At 33.7% G+C, this 21,679-nt stretch overlaps 1 protein-coding gene across 33 annotated transcripts in view; it reads right to left on the reverse strand.

Annotated features, from left to right (window-relative positions):
• Positions 1-21,679, reverse strand: part of KCNMA1 (potassium calcium-activated channel subfamily M alpha 1) — a 430,172-nt gene that overhangs the window by 209,495 nt on the left and 198,998 nt on the right. For all 33 annotated transcript variants that reach the window (XM_071563747.1, XM_071563746.1, XM_071563758.1 and 30 more), the window contains one exon: positions 20,535-20,596. In XM_071563747.1, the coding sequence (XP_071419848.1) occupies positions 20,535-20,596 (62 nt within the window). The remainder of the gene's footprint in view (positions 1-20,534; positions 20,597-21,679) is intronic.

Raw genomic sequence — 21,679 nt, forward strand, 5'->3', positions numbered from 1 at the left:
CTGAATCTGTTTTAGAGCTGCGTTGCTGTGAATCTTCTTGGCTTTCCTTGTGTTCATTAGTTACCCACAGAATGAGTAAGATTTTAAATATATACATTTCTACATGCACACTCAAATCTAGAGAAAAGAGAATACCTCTATGTATTACATGCTGAAAAGCTTAGTTTAATATAAATCCCCAATAGGAAAAAATAGTAGTATCATAAACATATTAATACAATCATTAATATATATTTTGTATTTCAAACATTGACACCTTAAGTAGAATACCATATATAGATATTAAAGACATATTAAATAACCTTGCTGTAGGGGAAAAAATTGCTACTAAGCAAAGCTCTGTTTACACATTGGAGCCTCTAAGGTACCAATAATCATCAAATCCTGTTGATCTGACTAAAATCAGAACTACAAAATACTTCTTTGGTATTACTGGAAGGAGCATTTGCAGGAAAAATTTTTGGTTGTGTCTGTGATTAATATAGATAACTATTTAAGCGAATAATATTTTGTAATTCAAAACACTAACACAATTATGATAAGCAGATATCAAAATTATATGTCCATTACTACAAGGCCCCCTCAGATGACATTTCATTTTGCTTTAAAAGAACCTTTAGGTAATGTCTCTTAAAACCACAAAGAAACAAATACATTTGCGAAGACCCTTAATATAATTCAGTGCAGATCTTGGTTTTGTACACATGGATTTATCTGAACAACTTCCAGCTATAGTTGTTGCCTTATCATTATCTTCTGAATGTATCAGTCTCCTCAGCTGTTAAAATACATATTTAAGGACAGACCTGTTGCAATTTCATACTGAAAGCAATTTTTTATTTTAAAAATAATTTATCAAAGGTGTCCCATCGAAAATAATTCCACTTCTATTACAGTTAGGGAAAGTGGTAAAATACAGTGGGTAATCTACAATATGACCACTGGGGGTCATTCATTTTACACAAATATTGCAGTACAGTAAAGTATTTACTGTTTTTCATAGGAATAATATTTTAATAGAACTAATTATTTCTGAAGCAAACACTCTGAGATTAATATTCAGAGATATTAACCACCTGTGTTCTCTAGTGGTATGCAAGAAAAATGAATACTACATTGATCAAAGAGCTAGACAGAATAATATCAAGAAACTGAAAAAAAAAAAAAAAACAAAAGAAAAAAATTCCAAACTCTACAGAGGAAAATTAAAAAAAAAAAACAACAATAAAAACCCCAACAACAAAAAACCCTGAACAACACCTTTTCCAGGTTTTCTATTATGTTTTTAAGGGATCAAAGGGAAAATTTTCATAGAAAGGGAAAGAAGGGAAAGATGACACAGATAATTAAAACTGAAGCACTGTGAACTCTGATTTACCTATAGGTTTTACTTTTGCTTTTATGAAAAATTTTACAGTCCTTCTAAGCGCTACATAGAAGTCTCAATGAAAACAGACCTGAATGCTACCATTGAGAGCAAAACAAACAATAAATTCATGAAATTGTGTGGGCTAAATAAAACCTATTAAAATCCTATATACTCATTTTGACAGTCAACTGTAAATATGACTTGAAAATAAAACAGCTGTTTAAAAATAAAACAAATGTAACATGTTCAACAAATGTTGAAAAATTTTAAAGAAAATAACTATTAGATATTTGAATCTAATATCCAGTATTTTTAGAACTTCAGAAAGTAGCTCATTTTATCTTACATATAAGCTTTATTTGTATACATGTTTCCATGTATTCAGTTAAGAAAACTAAATACACTAAACCTGTGGCCTTTTACAGTAAGAAATTAGCAGTCATGCATTGACAGTGAATGACACTGATTTCATTTTTCCAGTGAACCACTAAATGTAGTTATTTACCTAACTGTAAAACAGTATCTATACATGCAAACAGATTACTAAAAAAACATATTAAAATTTAGTTTTAGAACTTTAAAATTCTCTGCAGCATAATTGCTACACTAGATATTTTGGCTACTAATTTCTGATCAAGAAATCATAGGTATATAGAAAGAGTCCAGGCCTCCCCTCCAGCTTATATTCTGAGTCATTCCTAGCTCCAGTTTATTGCATTTCACTCTCTCCCAGGCATACCTACTCTCTTTCCTATAGGCACACTCTTATTGCTATTAAGAGAACATAAACAAATTCAGTGTAAAGATAATAATACACTGTAAAAAATGTCACCTCTATAAAATGAGAGGGTTTATAAACTATTCTAACAGATTTACTCCCACGTAAGCACAATAAACCTAATAAGCAGTGACACAAACCCAAGCCCAATCAACTATATGCAACCCACAGCTTTCAGATAACTCTTCTCTTTCCTCCCTTCTTTCTCCCATCTTCAACATTCCAAAATTATTTTTGCTACAGTTGTCTTTTTTTTTTTTTTAAATCATCTGCAAACCCTGAAATCTCATCAGGCATTTTAGACTTGGCAAGGAAACTTCTTCCTTTGCCAAAAGAGGAGGAAGTTCATGCAGTAACACACTCAGAAATCAAACATGAATATTGTACAGAGGAAAGGGAAGAATCACTCTATGTCTTTCTTTACATCTCCTGGCATGCTCATTTTCACTGGTTTTAATCAATTAAGTGGAGTTGCTCATTTTAGAAGCAATTATTTCTGGTTTGCTTTAGAAGCAAATAATTTCCACTGGGAATAAAAGAAAAAAATAATTTAATTATCTTATATCTTCTGTATAAGATATCCTCAACAATATAAATCATCCCAACAACACAAATGCTTCTTATGCTCCTTGTTTAGTGATAACAAATAATGCCTCAGCACCGTTAACTCTTTCAATAATTTTTTGGCAATGGTACAATCTCATACCAAAACCCCTAATAAACCCATGACATACGTATTTTTTTACAGCAAGTTATCATTAAGCCTTCTTAATCTGTATTAGAATCTGCCAATTTATTTAATTTTTGAAAAATCGAGATCATGAGGAACATGAACATAAATTGCACTGAGAATACATGAAAAAACAGCCATCTCCATAGAAAGGATTTGTACCTGACAGGACACGAACTTTGATAAAGAAATTAAAGAACGCCAGGTTATTTCAGAAAGAAATTGACAAAATCAGAATCCAGATGTCTTCAGAAAATTTTGCTTTATGTAGTTATAATTTTCCACAGTTAAATTAAACTGTGAATTAAAATGAGTAGAAAAATATTTCATGGAATAAGGATCTACCTAAATGCTGTTGAGTAACTAGTTGAATGAGGACTGTTATTCTGGGACCCACTCAGGACACTGAACTGGCCTAGACAATTCAACTTTTGTCAGTTATGCCATGAAACTCTCCTTCAAGAAATGGCACTTCCCTCTTTTGCACATACCAGTGTATCAGTGACAACAGAACAACTTATTGCAAATGCTTTTAGTATTGCAAAGTAAAAGAGAAAAAAACAATCTGAGTTCTATCATTTAAGGAGCATGGAGTTTAGATCAACAATCTAATCAATCCAGCTCTCAAAAACACCAAATTCAATGAGATCATAATCATCATCACAGACCACAGCAGGAGACAACTCATTTTAGTACCTTTTTGCTACGTTATTGCTAACTGAAACATGATTTCTACTGGAGAGAAAAAGGACAAGCAAGAAAGCGTCAAAATAATAAAAGAAAATAAGTTGGTATGAATTTTCTGAATTCTGTATCTGGATGCATATTTTATTACAAAACAGTGACTAGATTCTGCTGTGATCAGCAACAGTTTCCCTGAATATAATCCCAAAGTGTGGGTGCTGTCCAACAAGGGCTGGCACACTAACCACACAACGTCTAGTACTGCAGCTTGGATCATTTAAAATGCACAGAGGGATTCACATTACTGCAACTCAAAGCTCGTCTTCAGCCACCTGAAAGATGTCTCCTTCAACTAGGTCTTTGAAATTCAGTATTATTCAGCCTACTAAAACCAAAGCAAAGGGAAAAGGAATTATTATTTAGGTAACCTAGAAGAATTCACTCATTCCTAACTCACAGAATGTGCCCCCACTTTTCCCCCAAATCACTAGGTTTTGGCAAAGCAAAGTAAGTAAATTTTATGTTAATCTTGAGTTACATGGAAACCAGTTTGTGGTTAGGCAAAGCTCCTGGAATGCCTGATAGGACAGGAAATGCGGATCTTGAACTGTTGGAGCCACAAAAGCACACTGCAAAGAGCAGAGGCTGGTGAGTCAATGTCTGCATCCCCAACAGTGACAACAGCTCAGTTTCTAAAACTGAAATCTGACTTGTCACAGGAAAACCTCCTGGAAACACAGAGGTATAGGCAACATGTGTTCCCAGTCTGGAGTGATTCCAACCTACTACAGACTCTTGGCACCACGAATCTGCAACTAACACCCATAAGGATGTAAAGAGTCAAACTGATTTGGACAATTACATATCTCAGGCAACATTTTGCTGAAGTATTTTGTCTTAACTAAACATTACAAATTTGTTATATTTTTCCATTCTTTTCAAGTTGAACAATCTATTTCATATATAATAGAGACTGTACACCACATTTAGGCTTAAGTATAGAGAGAAAAAACAAGTAAATAGGATTATAATATAAAGCACATTGCAGACTATTTTATATAACATAATGGCTGCATATTAAAAATTAAGTATTCTTTATAGATGAATAGTTCTTTAGGTCTTAAACCACACAGAGATGAAGTTTCATACCTCCCCAAAATCAGCCATGAAGAATTCAGTGTGGTAGTCTCCCCTTCAGCTGATCTAGCAGATGTGAGTGGTTTCTTAATTTCTGATAAAGAACTCATCGTGAATGTAAGATGATGAAGATAACTTGTAAAAACTTCATTTTCAATGCTATTGACATGAACACTTATCTCTTATTTGTCACTGATCCTACGTAAGTCAGTAAATAAGATATAAAAGCTCTTAGCAAATACATAAATGATAACCATATTTCTGACAGATAAGACTGATAAGATTCTTATTCACTCTTCTCATCAATATACACCACGTAAATTTCATCTGTGTAAAAAGCCAATCTGTTGTAGATTACTTACTTGGATTTTGATTTTACCTCAATTAATTTTGCAGGTGACATATTCCTGACACTGCTGAACACTAGAAAATGTAAGCCCCCTGTTACATGATAGGAAAAAAAAAGTAGCCATAACTCCTTTTTCAAAAAACAAGAAGCTTCTGACAATCAAGGTCACATACTTATGTGATTAATTCTAAAGTATCATGTGAGGCAGAGAGTAGAAGATGATTAAAAAAATGATAAAATCTCAGAAGGAGAAAATAAATCCTATAAAAATTGTGTCCAAACTTCTATTTTTGACAAGGAAATACAAAGTGCAACCAAATGGCTGAGTAAAGGGGAAGAAGGGAGACACAGTGCAACACCTGTCAGAGACCAATAAACATCTATTTTTTTCAAATTTATGTTTGTCACAGACATTTCTCTCAAGGCAGTCTTCAAGAGATCAGAAAAATCCTTTTTCTGTCCCTCTTCCTACTGTATAATCATTCTTTCTAATGTCTCACATGGCAATATAGCACTGGCATTATCTACTGCCAGACAGAGCTGTGTTACTGCATAGTTACAGCAAAATCTTAAATACCTTTACACTTCTTTTGTATTAGAGACTGAAACAAAGGAAAGTTCCATATCACTAAAAAAAAAAGAAGGCAAAAAAAGAAAAAGGAAGCAACAATGGATATGCATGCAGAGTCACGGGGAGAAATACAAAGTAGACTCCCTACAGCTCCTTGGGAAGTCCCAGACTTACTAGTGTCTGAGTAATCACAGGAAGGGAACTTTGGCTTCACTGACTCACACCAAGATGTTCCAGAAAATTTTTATTTCTTTACTTTTGTTTCCAATTTTAATCTAAACATTATAAAAAACCCAAAATGCAGTTATTTCTCTACTGAGAAGAATTAATTTTCTGATTGCTGATGACCTTTTTCCATGCTATGTCTTTCATTCAGCAACATCAAACTATAGGAATGAATAAATCTCACTGTAAGCTCTCACAGAACTACAGAAACTAAGACACAGAAAATAGTTTTTTACTGAATATAAATAATATAATATGGGCTGTAGACCAGTGAATACAAACTGTATTATTTGGAACACATTTGGGGTATGAGTTGGTTTTTGGGTTTGTGGGGTTCTTTTTCTTCTTTCATTTTTTTCCCCCTGCAAACACTGTTGCTAAGACACAGGGATGTGAACAATGACAGGATATATTTTCCAGGACATAAATGGAAATGAGTCTATATTCCACTTAAACTACTGAATGCCTTAAGCAGAAGGGAGGTGCTTGTTTCTGTTTTCTGTCAAGCTAATATTTTAAACAAAGATGTGCAGGATTAGCGGGCTTGGAAACAAAGTTGAAGGGTTTTTTTTTAGTGCAGTGATACAGTTTTAGGTAGGTATGGTAGCATTGCAACACACTAATAAAATGTAGATGGAATAAATATTTCTCCAAACAGAATAGAATATGCAATTATTCAGAAAAAATTATGTCATATGCATTTCTGTAAGGGACTTCAACCTCAAAAGTTGTATTTATTTAGAAGACAAAGTGCATATTCTCAGCATATTCTGTGACTCTCTGATAGCTTCTACAATGCAAAGTAAAGTTTTCTTCACGACAAATATCATATTATTTTTATATTGGCTAAATTAGTATAATTAAAAACAGAGAGCACTATATCAATTTTGTCCTTCATAAATAGTTATCATATTTTTCATAAATAAACAGAGGAGAATAAGAAAATGCAAGTATTCATTGAAATGAAGCTCTTAAAAATCACTGAAATTTTAATATCCAGTAGAACCCAGTTTGGATTGCAAAAATACTTGAATTGAAATGTTAGATATAAAATAAAAATGCCAAAGATTTAAAAAAAATAACAACAAAAACAAACAAAAACTTGCAGAATGATTCAGTCTAAAACCTTGTCATCATCATCATCAAAGTCAGTTAACCACTACAACTAGTGCTCCAGGTAACTGGAAGACTTTGTACCACATCACATCTTTAAAGGGAAGTCTAAATATCTTTGTGATCAGAAGATACTTGTTTAAAGCAAAATACTGTATGAAATGCTATATTAAGAAATACAACAAAATGATCACCATAGGCCCTGTGGCCTAAATTCCAGAACTAGTGGTATTTCACAATCTCGTTTAGCCTTTTTCGCAGTCTACAGCCACAGCTAAAGAAAAAAAGAAATCCTTAACCTAAGATATCACAATGTCCTTGTATTCATTGAAGAATTGAATGAAAAAAGTGAAATATGTTATAGTTTTATAATAGATAGGCAATCATCAATAGTAGTTCAGGAGAAATTTTTTGTTTTTTATTTCTTCTTTATAAAATTTCCCAAATCAATAAACAATAGAATCCATTTCAACTGATATTTCCTTCATTTAGTATTTATGGTTCAAAGAACTTCCCCAGTAGTCTGTTGTAATTCAGTTTTAATTAAGGCAAGACAAGGTAATCCTGAAATTTAGTTCACTCTTTTCTCTTTTTTGCTTTTATTCTACTCCCTTAATTTTGCACAAAATGTATGTAACACTTCAGATCTACAGTAAAAGTGTAACACTGTCAGTGTTATGGGACTTTATACAGTGACTGATACTCCGAATAGTAATTCTTTTATTTATTTCCTCTGAATACAAATTTATGAATCCTATTTCTTACTTGAATTTCATGATATCAGTATAATGTAAGTCACTAAAGCCAAATTTCAAATGTAAGGTAAGAAATAATTGAGCCTATAATTAAGTTATCAAATAGCTTTGCAAGAATTTAAGTATTAGTATTATTCAGAAAGATTATGTGTAAAAGAATGGATATTCTGTAAATAATAGTATACCAACTGTTGATTTCAGTATTGCCTTAGATTTTTTAAAATCCAAGTTACCCATGAGGGTTGTGACCAATACAACTGTGAAAGCAGAACAAGCTATCAGAATTAATACTGTTTAATTGTATAAATATAAACAATATCAAAATATACTTCATATCATCAATATACTTTTATTCTTATAATTCCATTCCCTCATATGAATAGGTACAAACGGAGCCACCTTTGTTGAAAAGTGACCTTTTTTTAGTAGAAATGGAGTACAATTAATAGAAATTGAAATAATTATATGCAGATAGAAAATTACTTTGTTTTGAGAAAAGATTAGATGCAAAATGGTAACAAGAACAACACATATGGCTGATGTAATAACTTTTATGGCTATTAGCATCAGACTTGCACTGTCTAATGAATTTTACAGGTATCACAGTCTCCAGCAAACTCATCCAATTATCTGAATTATACGAATTAATTATTTTATGGATGTTGCATAGAATCCAGCTTGCATAAAATTCACTATTTCTAATGCTTATCAGAGTAGAGAGTCTGTGAGAAAAAGGAATCTGAAAATCTGCAGAAAAAGCACTGCATCAGTAGGGCTTTAAGCACCATAACATTGTTCCGCTCAAGCGACTGGCCCTCATTTTTGATGCCAAATAATTGCCATCAGTACCAGATGAATAAATATGCCACAAGCTAAAAATCTTGCTAAAGCACAATCTGCCCCACTGCCTCTAACTGCACTAGATTTGATAAGAGTAATAAAAACTTTATGAGTATTAAAGTGAGCAAGATCATCTACAATATACAAATGGCCATTTTAATATTAATCATATTTGTATTTAATACTTCCTGTTACTGAGGCTTGTAGAGAGTATTCTATCACAGGTACCTTCTGCTGGGTACAGCTGATGGCTTATCACTGTTCCTTTGCAGCACTCTTTCTGTGCCTCTCAAATAAAAGGATAACTATTGTAATACTTCATTGCAAATTTTCTTCTGTAACACTAATCAGACCTTGCAATTCCCTTTATGAAGCTGGTATTCTGTCAGGTTTTAGAGGCTTTTAGAACAAAAACAAAAATAAGGGGGGGTGAGGCAGGGGCCAGGAGCAGAAGAAAGATATGATGTTCATTAAATTGCACAAGGTATCTATAAAAGGCTCAAAATGTCTGCCAAGTACAAGGAAAGAGGGAAAGCATGCAGGTATTCATGTTTATGTATACGGGATTTCCTTTTTCTTTTTTCAGTATTGTTGGATTCCAGCTCTGGTATTTACTGAACAGAGTGCTCTTTTCCCCCTCATTGCTTAATTAACATGGCACAGTTGGCCCTGTGACTCTGTTAGAAATGACACATGCGTCAAAAGTGGAATGGGTGTCCTTGCTGCAAGGAATTCTATTTTTACACAGAAATGACTCATCAACTACTGGGGTGTCCCAAAAGCTACAATTTGTCAAGCTGTCAGGAGAAAAGGGAGGAAAGAAAGGAAAAGAGGTCATATCTTTGTTTGTATCTGGAGCTTGAAAAGCATTGGGGTAAGGCACTGATTATACATTCAACTCCACTTAGAAAGGAAATCTTCTGTGCAAGCCATGTTTTGATAACAGCTATATGGTATCTGGTATTTTTAAAACCATGTGTGAGTTATCTCCTCTTTTATATTACATAAATTTGTAAATTTGTCCAGTGCTAAGGAAGAATGCTTCTAACTCAGTGTGCCTATCTGTCTACCGGGAAAGAAAGCATGGGATGAAATATTTGCAGATCAATTGTCAGATGCTTGGGGATGAAACAAAATGCAGAGATTCATTTGAAAAGAGGAAAAGGACAAAAACTAGAGAAAGGTTCTAACTTGTACATAAATTATATACTGGTGTGGTTTTTAAGAGGATTTAAATTGTAAATTTAGGAATATGTTCTCACAACAATACTGAAAACCCATTAAGCAGCACAGTATGAATTTGTGAAAACAGAGAAGCAAAACTGAGCAGGCCATAAATGTGATCTATCCAGTTTCATTACACAAACTGACCTTCAAATTATTGTGTAGGTGATGAAAACACACACAGGGCAGGTTTCTTAAGAACTTGTTCCCAATGAAAGCTACCGAAATTTAAGCTGCAACTAAATACTGGTCTAAATTTTTTTTATCCATATTTCTTAAGTCAGATCCAAGTCATTATCCAAAGAATGTGTATGTAAGCATAATGACATCAATAAGCTTATTATTTTTATTAATCACTATAGACAATAAATTATTGTTCAGAGACAACGATGATTAGTAAATTGTAATTTAAGCCGCCAAGTTACAGACTGTTCTTTAGATGTTCCATAAGATGTAGTACTGTAATGCCAATATCAAATATAATTTTCAAAATAAACATAAATTTAGAAGGTTAGTAAGCCATGGAAATGAAAAACTAGGATGTTCTATTGCAATGATTTTGTATCCATAGGCATGGATAGAATTTTAAAAAGGACACTTGTTCTGGGGTTTTGAGATAACAAAGATATTTTTAACACTGTGGTTTCACTGGACTCAGAGACATATGAGTTCATGCAGAGATATGAATTGAGCATGATATCAAAACTAATACAAGATTTATGCAGGCAGAGCAGCAGAGGATAAACTACAGAACTTAAAACATAGTTTAGAAGTATGGTTTTCTAAACATGCCTGATTATGCCTGACATCTGCTTTGAACTTTCAGGTGAAAGACCTTTCTTTTACTCTTGCACAAATGAAACTTTGAGATCGTGCCCTATGAAAGCAAATACAATTTAGAGCAGATGGGGACAACCTTCCCAAAACAGAGCCAGAAAGCAATGAAGTCTGACAGGAATCAACTGGAAACAGCTGCCAATTTGCAGTCCTTTTTCACCCTCATGTTTAACCTGATACCTTTGGACTTCTGAGTACACAAAAGTAGGAGCAACTCATCGGAAAAGAAAGATGCAGTTGGCCACATCAGAGCATTGAATACCAGTCAGAGTTATTCAAATGGTCTTTAGCACTGGACACTTGCTTGGAGAAAAATTGCCAGATGAGGCAACAATTTGCTATAGTCTGTTCAGCCAGTGCCTTTCCCCCATCCCTTTAAGGACTTCAGGTATCCCACAAACCACTCCCTCAGCATAGAGAAAAGAATTTGACTCAAAACTAGATTATATATAGATGTGCAAACATATGTGTTTAAATTTACTTCTTGTAAATAGCTTCAGAAGCACCAGTATAAACTCACTTGCCATGAATGCCATTTTTCAAGAGATGCCAAAACTGACTTGCAAAACAGAAAGGGGATAAAAAATTGTCTACCTGGTGGTGCAAGATACTTGTTTGATTTCTTATTCATTTTCAGACAAGATATAAAATGCTAACATCAAACATTTAATTCTCAGAAACATTCCTGTATGTCTCTGGATTCAAAATAAAATTCTCACTAATTAGCCACACTAAAAGACCAAACTCTTATCTAAATACTTTTGACCTTGAACTGCAAAGGAACATATTATGAAAACAGGATCACACATCTTCCCTGCACTTGGATCCATCTATTCCAGTCTTTTGAGAGTCTCTGAGTTTTTAATAATGAGTAAGAAACTGTGTTACAAAAGATGAGAGTGTTAAATATTCACTTTTTATCTTTAATATTTTTAAGTAAAAAATATGCTTGTATCACTGAAATCCTATAGACACCCTTACCACTCTGCAGGCTTAAATCTTCAGAGCAACAAAGTGGTCTTCATTTCCGTTGAGTATCTCAGGACACATAGTCAGCTTTACATTTCTGAAGACATAACAATCAGATATTCCAACATCCTACCAACCAGAGTATCACCAAGTATATGTTGTACTAGTGAGACACCGGAGATGCAGGAAATTCCACCATAATTTATCTTTTCCAATATTTCACCACTGACACAGCTATCAAACTTTTGCTAAGTTTCAAACTAAACCTGCAAAGCTGTAAATTATATAGATTTTATGGTTACTTCAAACACCATGTAGATGACATTTGGGTACCGTTCCATTTCCATATTGGAATGGTGCTGCGTCTGTCCTTCCTACATCACAAGGTGGAGGGTTTTTCCTTCCCCAGGCTAAACAAACCCTTTGCCAACAACCACTCTACATTCCTTTATCTGTCAAAAAATTTTCCTCAATTTCTAATCATTCCTCTTTCTCTCCAGATTCCCTCATTAGTTTGTCTCTACATATTTCTGATACAAGCATGCTTGGAGGCCTTACCAAGGCTTAAGGCATTCCTCTGGTATTAGCCTAGAAATTGCACTACAAAGATATTTTTCCTTTCCTCTCCACAAAAAAATATGAAGACAGACTTTAGTGTAAAATCCTGCTCCTTTGAAAAAGTCTTTTTATGTAAATATATCAAACAGACTATTCAAATTAGACAACACTTCATTCAGATGAGAATTTCCTCCATTCATCCTTAAAAAGAGATAAACTCTAAGACAAACATGTCTTGCTCTCCTACAAATGTGCCCAGGATACAAATTTTTGCCTGCGTCGAAACTATATTTCTGTCAGTTCAGCAGAAACCAGAGAAGGAAAAAATAATGGCCAGATTTTCAAAAAAACATTGGTAAATTCCATCTAGCCCTTAAAAAGAAGGATGTGATTCCTGAAATATGGTACTCTCATTTTTGCAGCTACTATTCAAAGAGATGACAAAAATTTAAACATATGAATTGGCTAATGAAAAAATGAGGATTTAGCTTCTTGATGATTGAACCCTTAAGCCTGCTATGTTCAGTATAAACACATTCATTTAAGTGACAGATATTTGCATAGAGGTCTGTCTAGCAACATTTTAATACAAATAAAGTAATTAAATATCACTGCATGTATAAAGTTTAGTAATTTGAAATTACTGATTTATTTTTGGAATAACAAAATTATACAAGCTTGAACTTCAGTGATTCCTTAGCATACCATGCAACTGGCTGCAGCTGGAAAGTAGATTTGCAGAAAAGAATCTGAGGTCCAGAAGTTCACTATAAGCCACCAATGTTCCCTTATAGCAAAGAAAGTCAGGAGAAATTTCAGGCTACATTAGGAAATGTGTCTCCAGCACACAGACACAGACAGAGGGGAGTGAGATCAGGGAAGGCCCACAAAGATTGTAAAGGGACTGGAGCCCTGTCATATGAGGAGGGCTGAGAGAGTTCTGAAGGACTGTTTTGTATGAAAATGATAAAGCTCGAAGAATCTTATCAACATCTATAAATACCTGATGGAGTCTCCTTCAGGTACAAAGAAAACAGAGCCAGACTCTTTTCAGTCATACTCCATGAAAGCTCAAGAGGAAATTACAATTACTGAGATCTTTTTTTTTTACAAGACCTTACACTTCAGAAAATGTATCCACTGCAATTTATTGCATCATCAACGTGGTGTATCATGATTAAGAATTTCTGTAAAAACAGTACCCAGAAATTTCCCCAGAGTTTGAATTGTCAGTTATGGAAGGAAGATTTTTTAGTTTGCTATTTTATCTGAAACCCATTCCCAGTGCTTCTTATTTAATTCATTTGCAGCAATTAATTTTCACCATTGTGTAAACACAAACTACTTGCATTGATTAACAGAAATTTCATTGCATGGCTCGTCTAGAGAAATCAGAATATTTGCATATTGCCTTTCTGTACTGCTAGTGAAAATGAGTGTAATCCAATATTATTTCACTAATGTGATAAACACACACAGAAGAATTATCTTTATTAATTATTATAATCTTTTAAATAGATTGGAAGAATTGTTCAGGTAGAGTTTCACAAATTTTATTTGCATATAATTTATCAAACTCAAGCACTCTGAATATGTCAGAGAACAAATGCTAACACTTGGTCAAGAGATGGATAGCATACAAAACTTGCATTCAGTTTTACAGGTATGCCTCACTACATCCAGCTTTTTTAATAATTCAAGAAAGAGAACATTTACAGTGATTGATGATCAAGGAACAGAAGTCTACCAACAAGCCTGAAAAACATACAATCATACCTAATCTCTTCGCCCTAGAGAGCAACGTGCACAGTAACCCATGGGCAATAATTACCTGGTGGATTTTTCCCTTCCATTTTGGCTTGTTTCTTTTCATTTTTACCTTATAATAATCACATCACTGCTGTTGCTGGATTTTACTCATAAGTAGCACCATCTGTACCTACCAAAGGCCTTCCATCTCTCTGGTATTCAGCTGCTTTAGAGGCCGTGCACTGAGCTGCACACCCACCTGGCTCCAGCTGCAGCGAGCTAACAGAAAGCACTGGAGCTTAGCTATGGACATTTTCCCAGGAAAATTTGCAGAGGAATGAAGAAAATGAAAGTTCATTGTCACAAATAAGGCTTTCTCCTGTAAATCACTTTTCAATCAAAGCAATAATGGTGTACACTCACCTATTACAAACATGGTAAAGATAAAATTAGACATTACTTGTGCTGAAAAACCTATTTAATGTTGAATCAGTTTAATGGGTATTGAAAATCTTTTTAAACCACAGATTTTGTCATTTGTTGAGAATCAGCAGTAGGAACAACTGAAGTTATAATTTTGTTATAATAGTAAAAGCCAAGTGACTTGAAGATAATCACTCAAGAGAAATTCACTTACATATTTAAGGTAAACTTTCTTTATATCAGAAAATTATACTCTATTTGACAATTGATCAGTTAACAAAACTAAGGTGTTTTTATGAATTAAAAGTTTCTCTTTCTCCCTTAATGTAAAAAAAAATAAGGTGGAGACAACATGTATAACTGGATTTACTTCAACATGGAACAAAGTTTATCAGCCCACAAAATGGCCAGAAATGGATGCAGTGTTAACAAAACTAAAATGAACAAAATATGACAAGACCACCAACCGCAAAGAACTGTGGTAGACAATCTGTATTATTTCCCAAGAATTCTCATTATGGAGGGAACAATCCTATTTTAATCTACTTGTCAAGATATTGGCCATTGTAATTTTAGCAATCTGAGTAATGGTAAATATTATCTAACAGTATTTCCTTGAACCAGATCCAAGAATTTGAAGTCAAATTCTACATCTCTAGTGACGCTTCATGGGGAAAAAAATGTATTAATTCTAATATGTGTTTAGTATAAGGGAATCCTCCAGTGGTCTCTTAGTGTGGATTAATGAGAGTAGTAAGACAAAGAAGAATTTTATAAATATAATTAAAATATTTTTGCACAAGTAAGTTTCACTACAAGTAGGAAGACTAGAAACAAAGCTTAGTGCCACTAATTACTTACTTAATTCCTCAAATATGAAGACTGAAATGCTATGTAAAAACCTGTACACCTTCAAAATACTGGTAAATGCATACTTAGGAGCATTGAATGCTGAACTGCACAGGATATCCTCAGCAAAATGATACAGCATAGATCTAAAACTGGTTACTGGAGAAAAAAATCCAGCAATCTTTTACACTTATCTGTCGAGCAGATTGAAAAGAAAAATACACTCAGAAAATACCAAGCTGCAACCTGAAATCTATAATAAAATCTAAGATCAAGCTGAACGCTGAACAATTCTCTAAGAATTGATTTTTGGTATTAGGCACATCTTAATTTATTTTTTTTTAATACATCAAGTAAATGAGATCCACTCAAAATTCAGATGTAGCAGCATTGAATTGTTGATTTACAATTAAAATTAAATAATATTTCTTTTTCATCAAAGAGCCATGAAACTGAGAAAGAGTCATCAAAAAGTTCTGCAGATTATTCCATGTAATATGGAAAAGCTTAATGATCTGTAATGAAGATGAGATTGGTATCTAAAAAAACTTGAGTATTGATTGTTAACAGACTTATTGAACTACTCAGTTAAACTTCATACCTCATACAAGCCTGTAAAAGGGGTAACACAGCCTAAACAAATGAGAAAGATGTAAATTCTCTTGGGCAGTATCTGTAATAAATTTAAATAAATAATTCTCATCAGGCTTGCAGTACTTCAATAGAACATTTTGCTGCACATAATCAAGTCTTTCAGAAAACAAAATGGCAGCAGTAGCAAACAAGCAGGAAAGTCAAAATGCTACACAATCACAACTTAATCTCAAATGTTCCAACAAAATAACAGAGTTCATAAGGACTTGAAATAAACTACTACTCAGGGGAAAAAAATATTTTTGCTAGTAAAACATTCCAAGAGAACTTGCTGATTGCACTTTCCTCTTTGTGCTGCCACGCAGGAAACTCCTCAAACAGAATATTTATTGCCAATGCATCCTTCCTAATATATTCCCATACAATGGCAAGAAACCAGTGTGAATCCTCCAAAACAAGAAACAAGAGTTTTGCTGTACTGTTGTATTGTTTTGCTAGGCAATTTCTATTATAGCCTCACTGGTGTGTTTCCAGATAATATTGCTACTAAGCAAGTAGGCAGAATCACTTAGGTTGAAAGAGACCTTTAAGATCAACAAGTCTCATTGTTAACAGAGGTGACAAAGACTTGCTTCACTCTAAATACTAATGACAAGACTAAAAACAGAAATCAAAGGTCTAAGTGAAGAGAAAGAAAACTGTTTTCCCGAAGGGGACAACAAACTTTTAGAAAAGTTATCCACATACAGAACAAACCACAAAAAATTAATATGTCCCTAAGTCAGACTGAATTTTTATGCAGTCAAATATGTATGTGGAAACTATGCATGTGTATATAGATTTTTTTTTAATTTTGTTTTATAGAAGTTGGACAAAAGAAAGAACAATCATGCCCTAGTCAGAATGTCAGCAATGAAGTTGCAACCATAAGGCGGCTTAACAAAGATTTTTTTCTTATATAATAATTTAATTAATAGTTTGTGGTGACTAGAAGTATTTATTTGTGCTCATCATAGCATTGAGGCAAGGGGTACAGATATGGGGAGGGTATGTAGGGTATTTTCTGACAGCTTTAGAAATTTAAAAACCTTTAAGAAAAGTCTAGAATAGACATATTTGTAGAAAGTACAAAGCTCACTTTAAAATGTTAATTTAAAAATCAGGCTTGGAATCTAACACCATTTTCCAGCTTTCTGATTAAGAACACAACAGTTGAGAACAAGCTCTGAGCTCAGCATGAACCTACATGCCTGTAAGTATACTTGTATAAATCTTCCTATTCACAGTGCTAATCTGAAAAAACACATGTGAGTAGAAACTAAAAAAGTTGTGAGATTTTTTTTTCACTTTGTCATTCATGTACATTGATTGTGTATAATTTCTACACTGACATCAGTTTTCAGTAGAGGGTCTCTAGTGAATGAGGTAAATTTCAAGAGAGAGGACACTAACAACTGCCCATTAGAAAGTAAGCTGTTTGGCAAAAAAAAAAAAATCTAGTATCTATAGCTGCATATTACATCATGTTGCAGTCCAGAAGAGAACCCAGGACCAGAGCATAAAAAGTTATTCATATCACAAACAGTTGCCATGCTGCTGCCATTACAAGATATAGGAAACAGCAGCCCTTGGTTACCATTGTAGCAGAAAATTAATTTCTCTGCTAATGCTTTTACTGTCCATGCCTGAAGATGATCAAGGCAAATGTTACTCTCTATTCTTTCTATTCAAGTCAGAAATTCAGTGCAATATGCAGAGGTCAGAATGACAAACAGAAATGGAAATGGGCAATGCATCTCTAGTGCTGAGGTAAATAATCCTCAGAGAAATACTTTTATATGTATTTGCTAAAACATTTAACATGCAGAAAAATAAATAAAAGTGGTAAAAAGAAGGAGGAAGTTTGTGAAAACTCATGGAAAGGCAAGTAAAATGAAAAACCATGGCAGACATCAAGTTTTATTCTACTGCAGCACATTCAATAGACTCCAGACAACCATCTAATGTCAGACTTTCCTCTTAAGAATGAAGGATAATTGCATTATTTTCTTACCTTGGAAAATTAAATTATGACAAATTTTGAAGGAAAAATGAATAAGAAAAGAACCAAAGTTACAATAATGATGCTATCCTGTACTGAAGTATATCTGCTTATTATTTCTTCTTTGAATGTTCTGCTTTCATTCAAACCCAAAATGGAAGACAGACATCAAAGTGAAAAAAAAAATCTCTAAAAACAAAAATTTAATTATTTGGTTATTTGTTACCTAAATATTAAAATAAGTATGTGAGTAACATTTATAATATCTATTTGGCAAATGTTTCACATTTATCTTCTACTTCAAGTATTGAAAAATACCATTGATCAAGAACACAGCACTTTATGAATGACATTCTACAAATAAAGCAAAGGAAGAGTCTAGGCTTAGTAGTAAGTGAAACATTTCCTACCAGGATATGACAACTCAGTTGATGGAAAAACCAAGATAGTCATTTCTCTGCTAAATAAAGGACTGAAATCTTTATTAGTTAGTTGCTACCACACATCACTGAAAGTGTACATATTAAGTTTAAAGTATTCTCTATGCAACTTTGGGCATTGGGAGATAACAATTCAAACTGGTGGCTTGTAAAAAGTAGAAGCATTGAATAGTATTAATTAAGAATAATCTTGATGAAAGGATTGAATTAGTCTCTATAGTTTTCAAAATTAGTAACCCTCATTCTTTCCACCAAGAATAACTGTTTTGGTAATTTGGTTTAGAACCTTTGTCTCTGTTGTTCCAGCTGTTTTGTTGATGCTATCATCACATTCCTCTCACCCTACCTTCATTATTTCCTGTTTAGCCAAATTTTCAAAGGAATGAATTTTTCAAGCATGCACTTGTGGACCTTAAATTGATTGATATATATCCCTCTATTTGATTCTGCACTGCTGAAACTGTTGTCAGGGTAGCTAATACAAACCAAGAGGAAATAAAGAAGAGTAAGAGAGAAGAAAGGAAGAGAAACCAAAGGTGTGCAAATAAAGTACCTTAACTTGAAGTAGCTGAATTTAAACTGCAGCAGGAGCTAAATGTTGACTGAAAACCCAGAAAAATGCACAGTTAAAACACTTGTTGATTAAGCAGCCAATAAGCCAGTAGCAGTACGTGGATTAGGTGTCCCATAGAAAAGCTTAAGCACCCAGAAACATCTCATTCCATGTTGTCAGTTTTGATCTTCTTGAGGAAAACAATCAAAGACTACAAGAATGTAGTGCTAAAATTCATTATATAACCCTGTAGTTTCATGAAATTGCCTCAACACATAGCTGTAGTTCTTATTTATCTGAAATCAAAATATAAATGGGAATACGTTTTATTCTACTCCACACTTTTGACCTGGACATATAACCATCCAGAAGCTATGCCATTGTGATTTTAAAAGTTGTACAGAGATCTTCAGAAAAGTACCACATTACATACAGCAGTAGTTATATATTAAAGAAAAATTTCTAAAATTTATGAAAACTCCTCACTATGGTAAGAAAGAAAAAAATAATTTTCCTCACATCAAGGGAGCTCAAGATAGAACTTGAGTTTTCCCATCACTTGGCTTGTCTCTACCAAGAAAATCTCTACCTTAGTTATTTGTGTTATGCTCGACACATCTACGACTTCAAACTCGCACAATACAGAGCTGACATCCATGTATCCAAGAATATGTTTTGCTGGTGCTACCACGCTCCTAGATAGCAGTATGTACAGATGTCAACAGTGGAGCGTCTGATTTTCTGAGTCACGGAACGATTATTTTAGAACACAGCCAGTACCATTACAGACAGCTAGGCAGGCTCAAATGGAGTGACTTAGGCATACAATCACACTCTTTAACCATTGCAGTAATGGCAAGCCTAAAACTAGTTCAGAAAAAATCAGTAAGCATGTAGCCATAGAACTTTAAAATGCTATTGATATTTTGAATATCATCCTCCCAAAAGAATTGGAATTCAAAGAAGAATGCTCTATTAAGTCCCCTTTTATTCTTTTCCTCTCTGCTAGGCTACCAATTTGCCAGTTATAACACAATGTCCAGCTTGATATGAAAACAAGGGTGGAGTATGAAAGATAGCAGAATATACTCCAAGCTACATGAGTTTGTGTCAAACCATCACATACCTCAAAAGGTCAGGATGAAATTTTCTATTGCCTGGCCAAAACTACAACACTATATGATAACATCGGTGGAAATCTAAAAAATATTGGGGATGCTTTGAAGAATTTTACTGGTTCACATTATCTTGGTAGAAATCTATCAAAACCAGAAGTTGGAAATATGAACAGATATGCAAGATATAATGCTCATACAGCCTAATTCATTCAGAGGTTTTCAGAAGTGTTCCTGTCTGTCTCCTAAGACACCTTTTTCCTTCTGCAAACTGCAATTTATTGACAAATACTGTTAGCCTGTATTTCTTATCCCGGTCCTGAATTTGAAAGATTCTACAGATGCATAATGAATATAAAAACTAATTTTGAATAGTATGTATAATCTCAACACACAAATGTAGTTTTTCTCTCTATTTATTCTACAGATCCACTGTGACTGTGTTCAATCTAGTTTATGTCAGATCTTTTTCCTATTCTTGAGTTATTTTTGTAGATTATGCGCTATTATAAAGTTCTTTGCACTCAGGCAATGAGACCAAGGACTGATTTGAAGTAGATGAATGAAGCAATTTAAAGATGTATAATTGCTGCAGGAAAGGAAAGAAAGGAAAATGTACCCGAATACTCACTTTGATGAATCTATGAAGTATATTACAAGAGCACCAATACTAAGAGCGAAGACTAAGACAACCTAAAAAAGAAAAGAAAAGAGTAATTATTTAACAAAGTTAATGTTTTTTACACATACAAAAAAAGAAAAATAATAAATAAATCTGTATTGTTTTATCTCAGCTGCCATTTTCTTTAGAAAAATACTTCTATTTGAACTTCAAATATTATTATCATAGAATGCTTTCTCGCACTGAAAAAGAGAGACAAACAAGTTAAACCCTAGTTCAGTACAATTAGGCCCTAGACTCTAACCTCTGCTAAACCATGTTATTAAATTTTAAATGGCAAGCAATCCTAATGCATAGCATTCAAATCACTTTAGCATTATTTGGCCTACCCTTCCGGACTGTTCATTGGTACATAAACCAAGACTGATGACAGAATAGACTGAATTTCCCGTTATAAATGTGGCTGTGAAACCCATAGGAGAAGTGTAAGGTTATGTAAAAATACGTACTTACTCTGCACTCCTGTCCATTGAGACTATGGTGAGCCTTCAAACAAGTTAAAACAATAGCTTTATGCAGAATGGTATGATCCAAGGAATATATACCCTGGGTACCTTGTAGTTGCAACCCTTTTCCCCCTTTAAATCTTTTAAGCTTTTGGACCAAATCATTTTGTTATGCCTGGCATCTAGCCCTTATTCATAAAGTACAACTTGTTTTTCTGGCTAATGCAGCAGAAAATGGATTAATTGCATCTCTGACCATCCTTAATTTATTTTTTCTGAACATAAACCCAATATCATTACCTGTAATAAGGCTCCCAAAGATTCTCCAACATTGGAGGAAGATTTATTTTCATATCCCACTCAAAGTAGGTCTACATCTACACAAGACATCATACCTGAAATTTCTGTACTCAAATTTAGGCTTGAAGAATCATGAGCTACATGATAGCTTGTGTACCCACTGTGATTTAGGTTTCTGATATTCTCACTCTAGGTTTCTACTTCTTGAAAAATACCAATTTGGAGTCTAAAAATATGAGACAAAGAAGCTATTTTTTGTATCTTGAATGCAATTCTTCTGGAAGAAATAAGATTCCTGTCTGTTGCACTGAGGATAGGAAACAGATGGAAAATGATGTCTCCTAAAAC

Source organism: Pithys albifrons, chromosome 9, assembly GCF_047495875.1.
Source record: "Pithys albifrons albifrons isolate INPA30051 chromosome 9, PitAlb_v1, whole genome shotgun sequence".
NCBI lineage: Eukaryota > Metazoa > Chordata > Aves > Passeriformes > Thamnophilidae > Pithys > Pithys albifrons.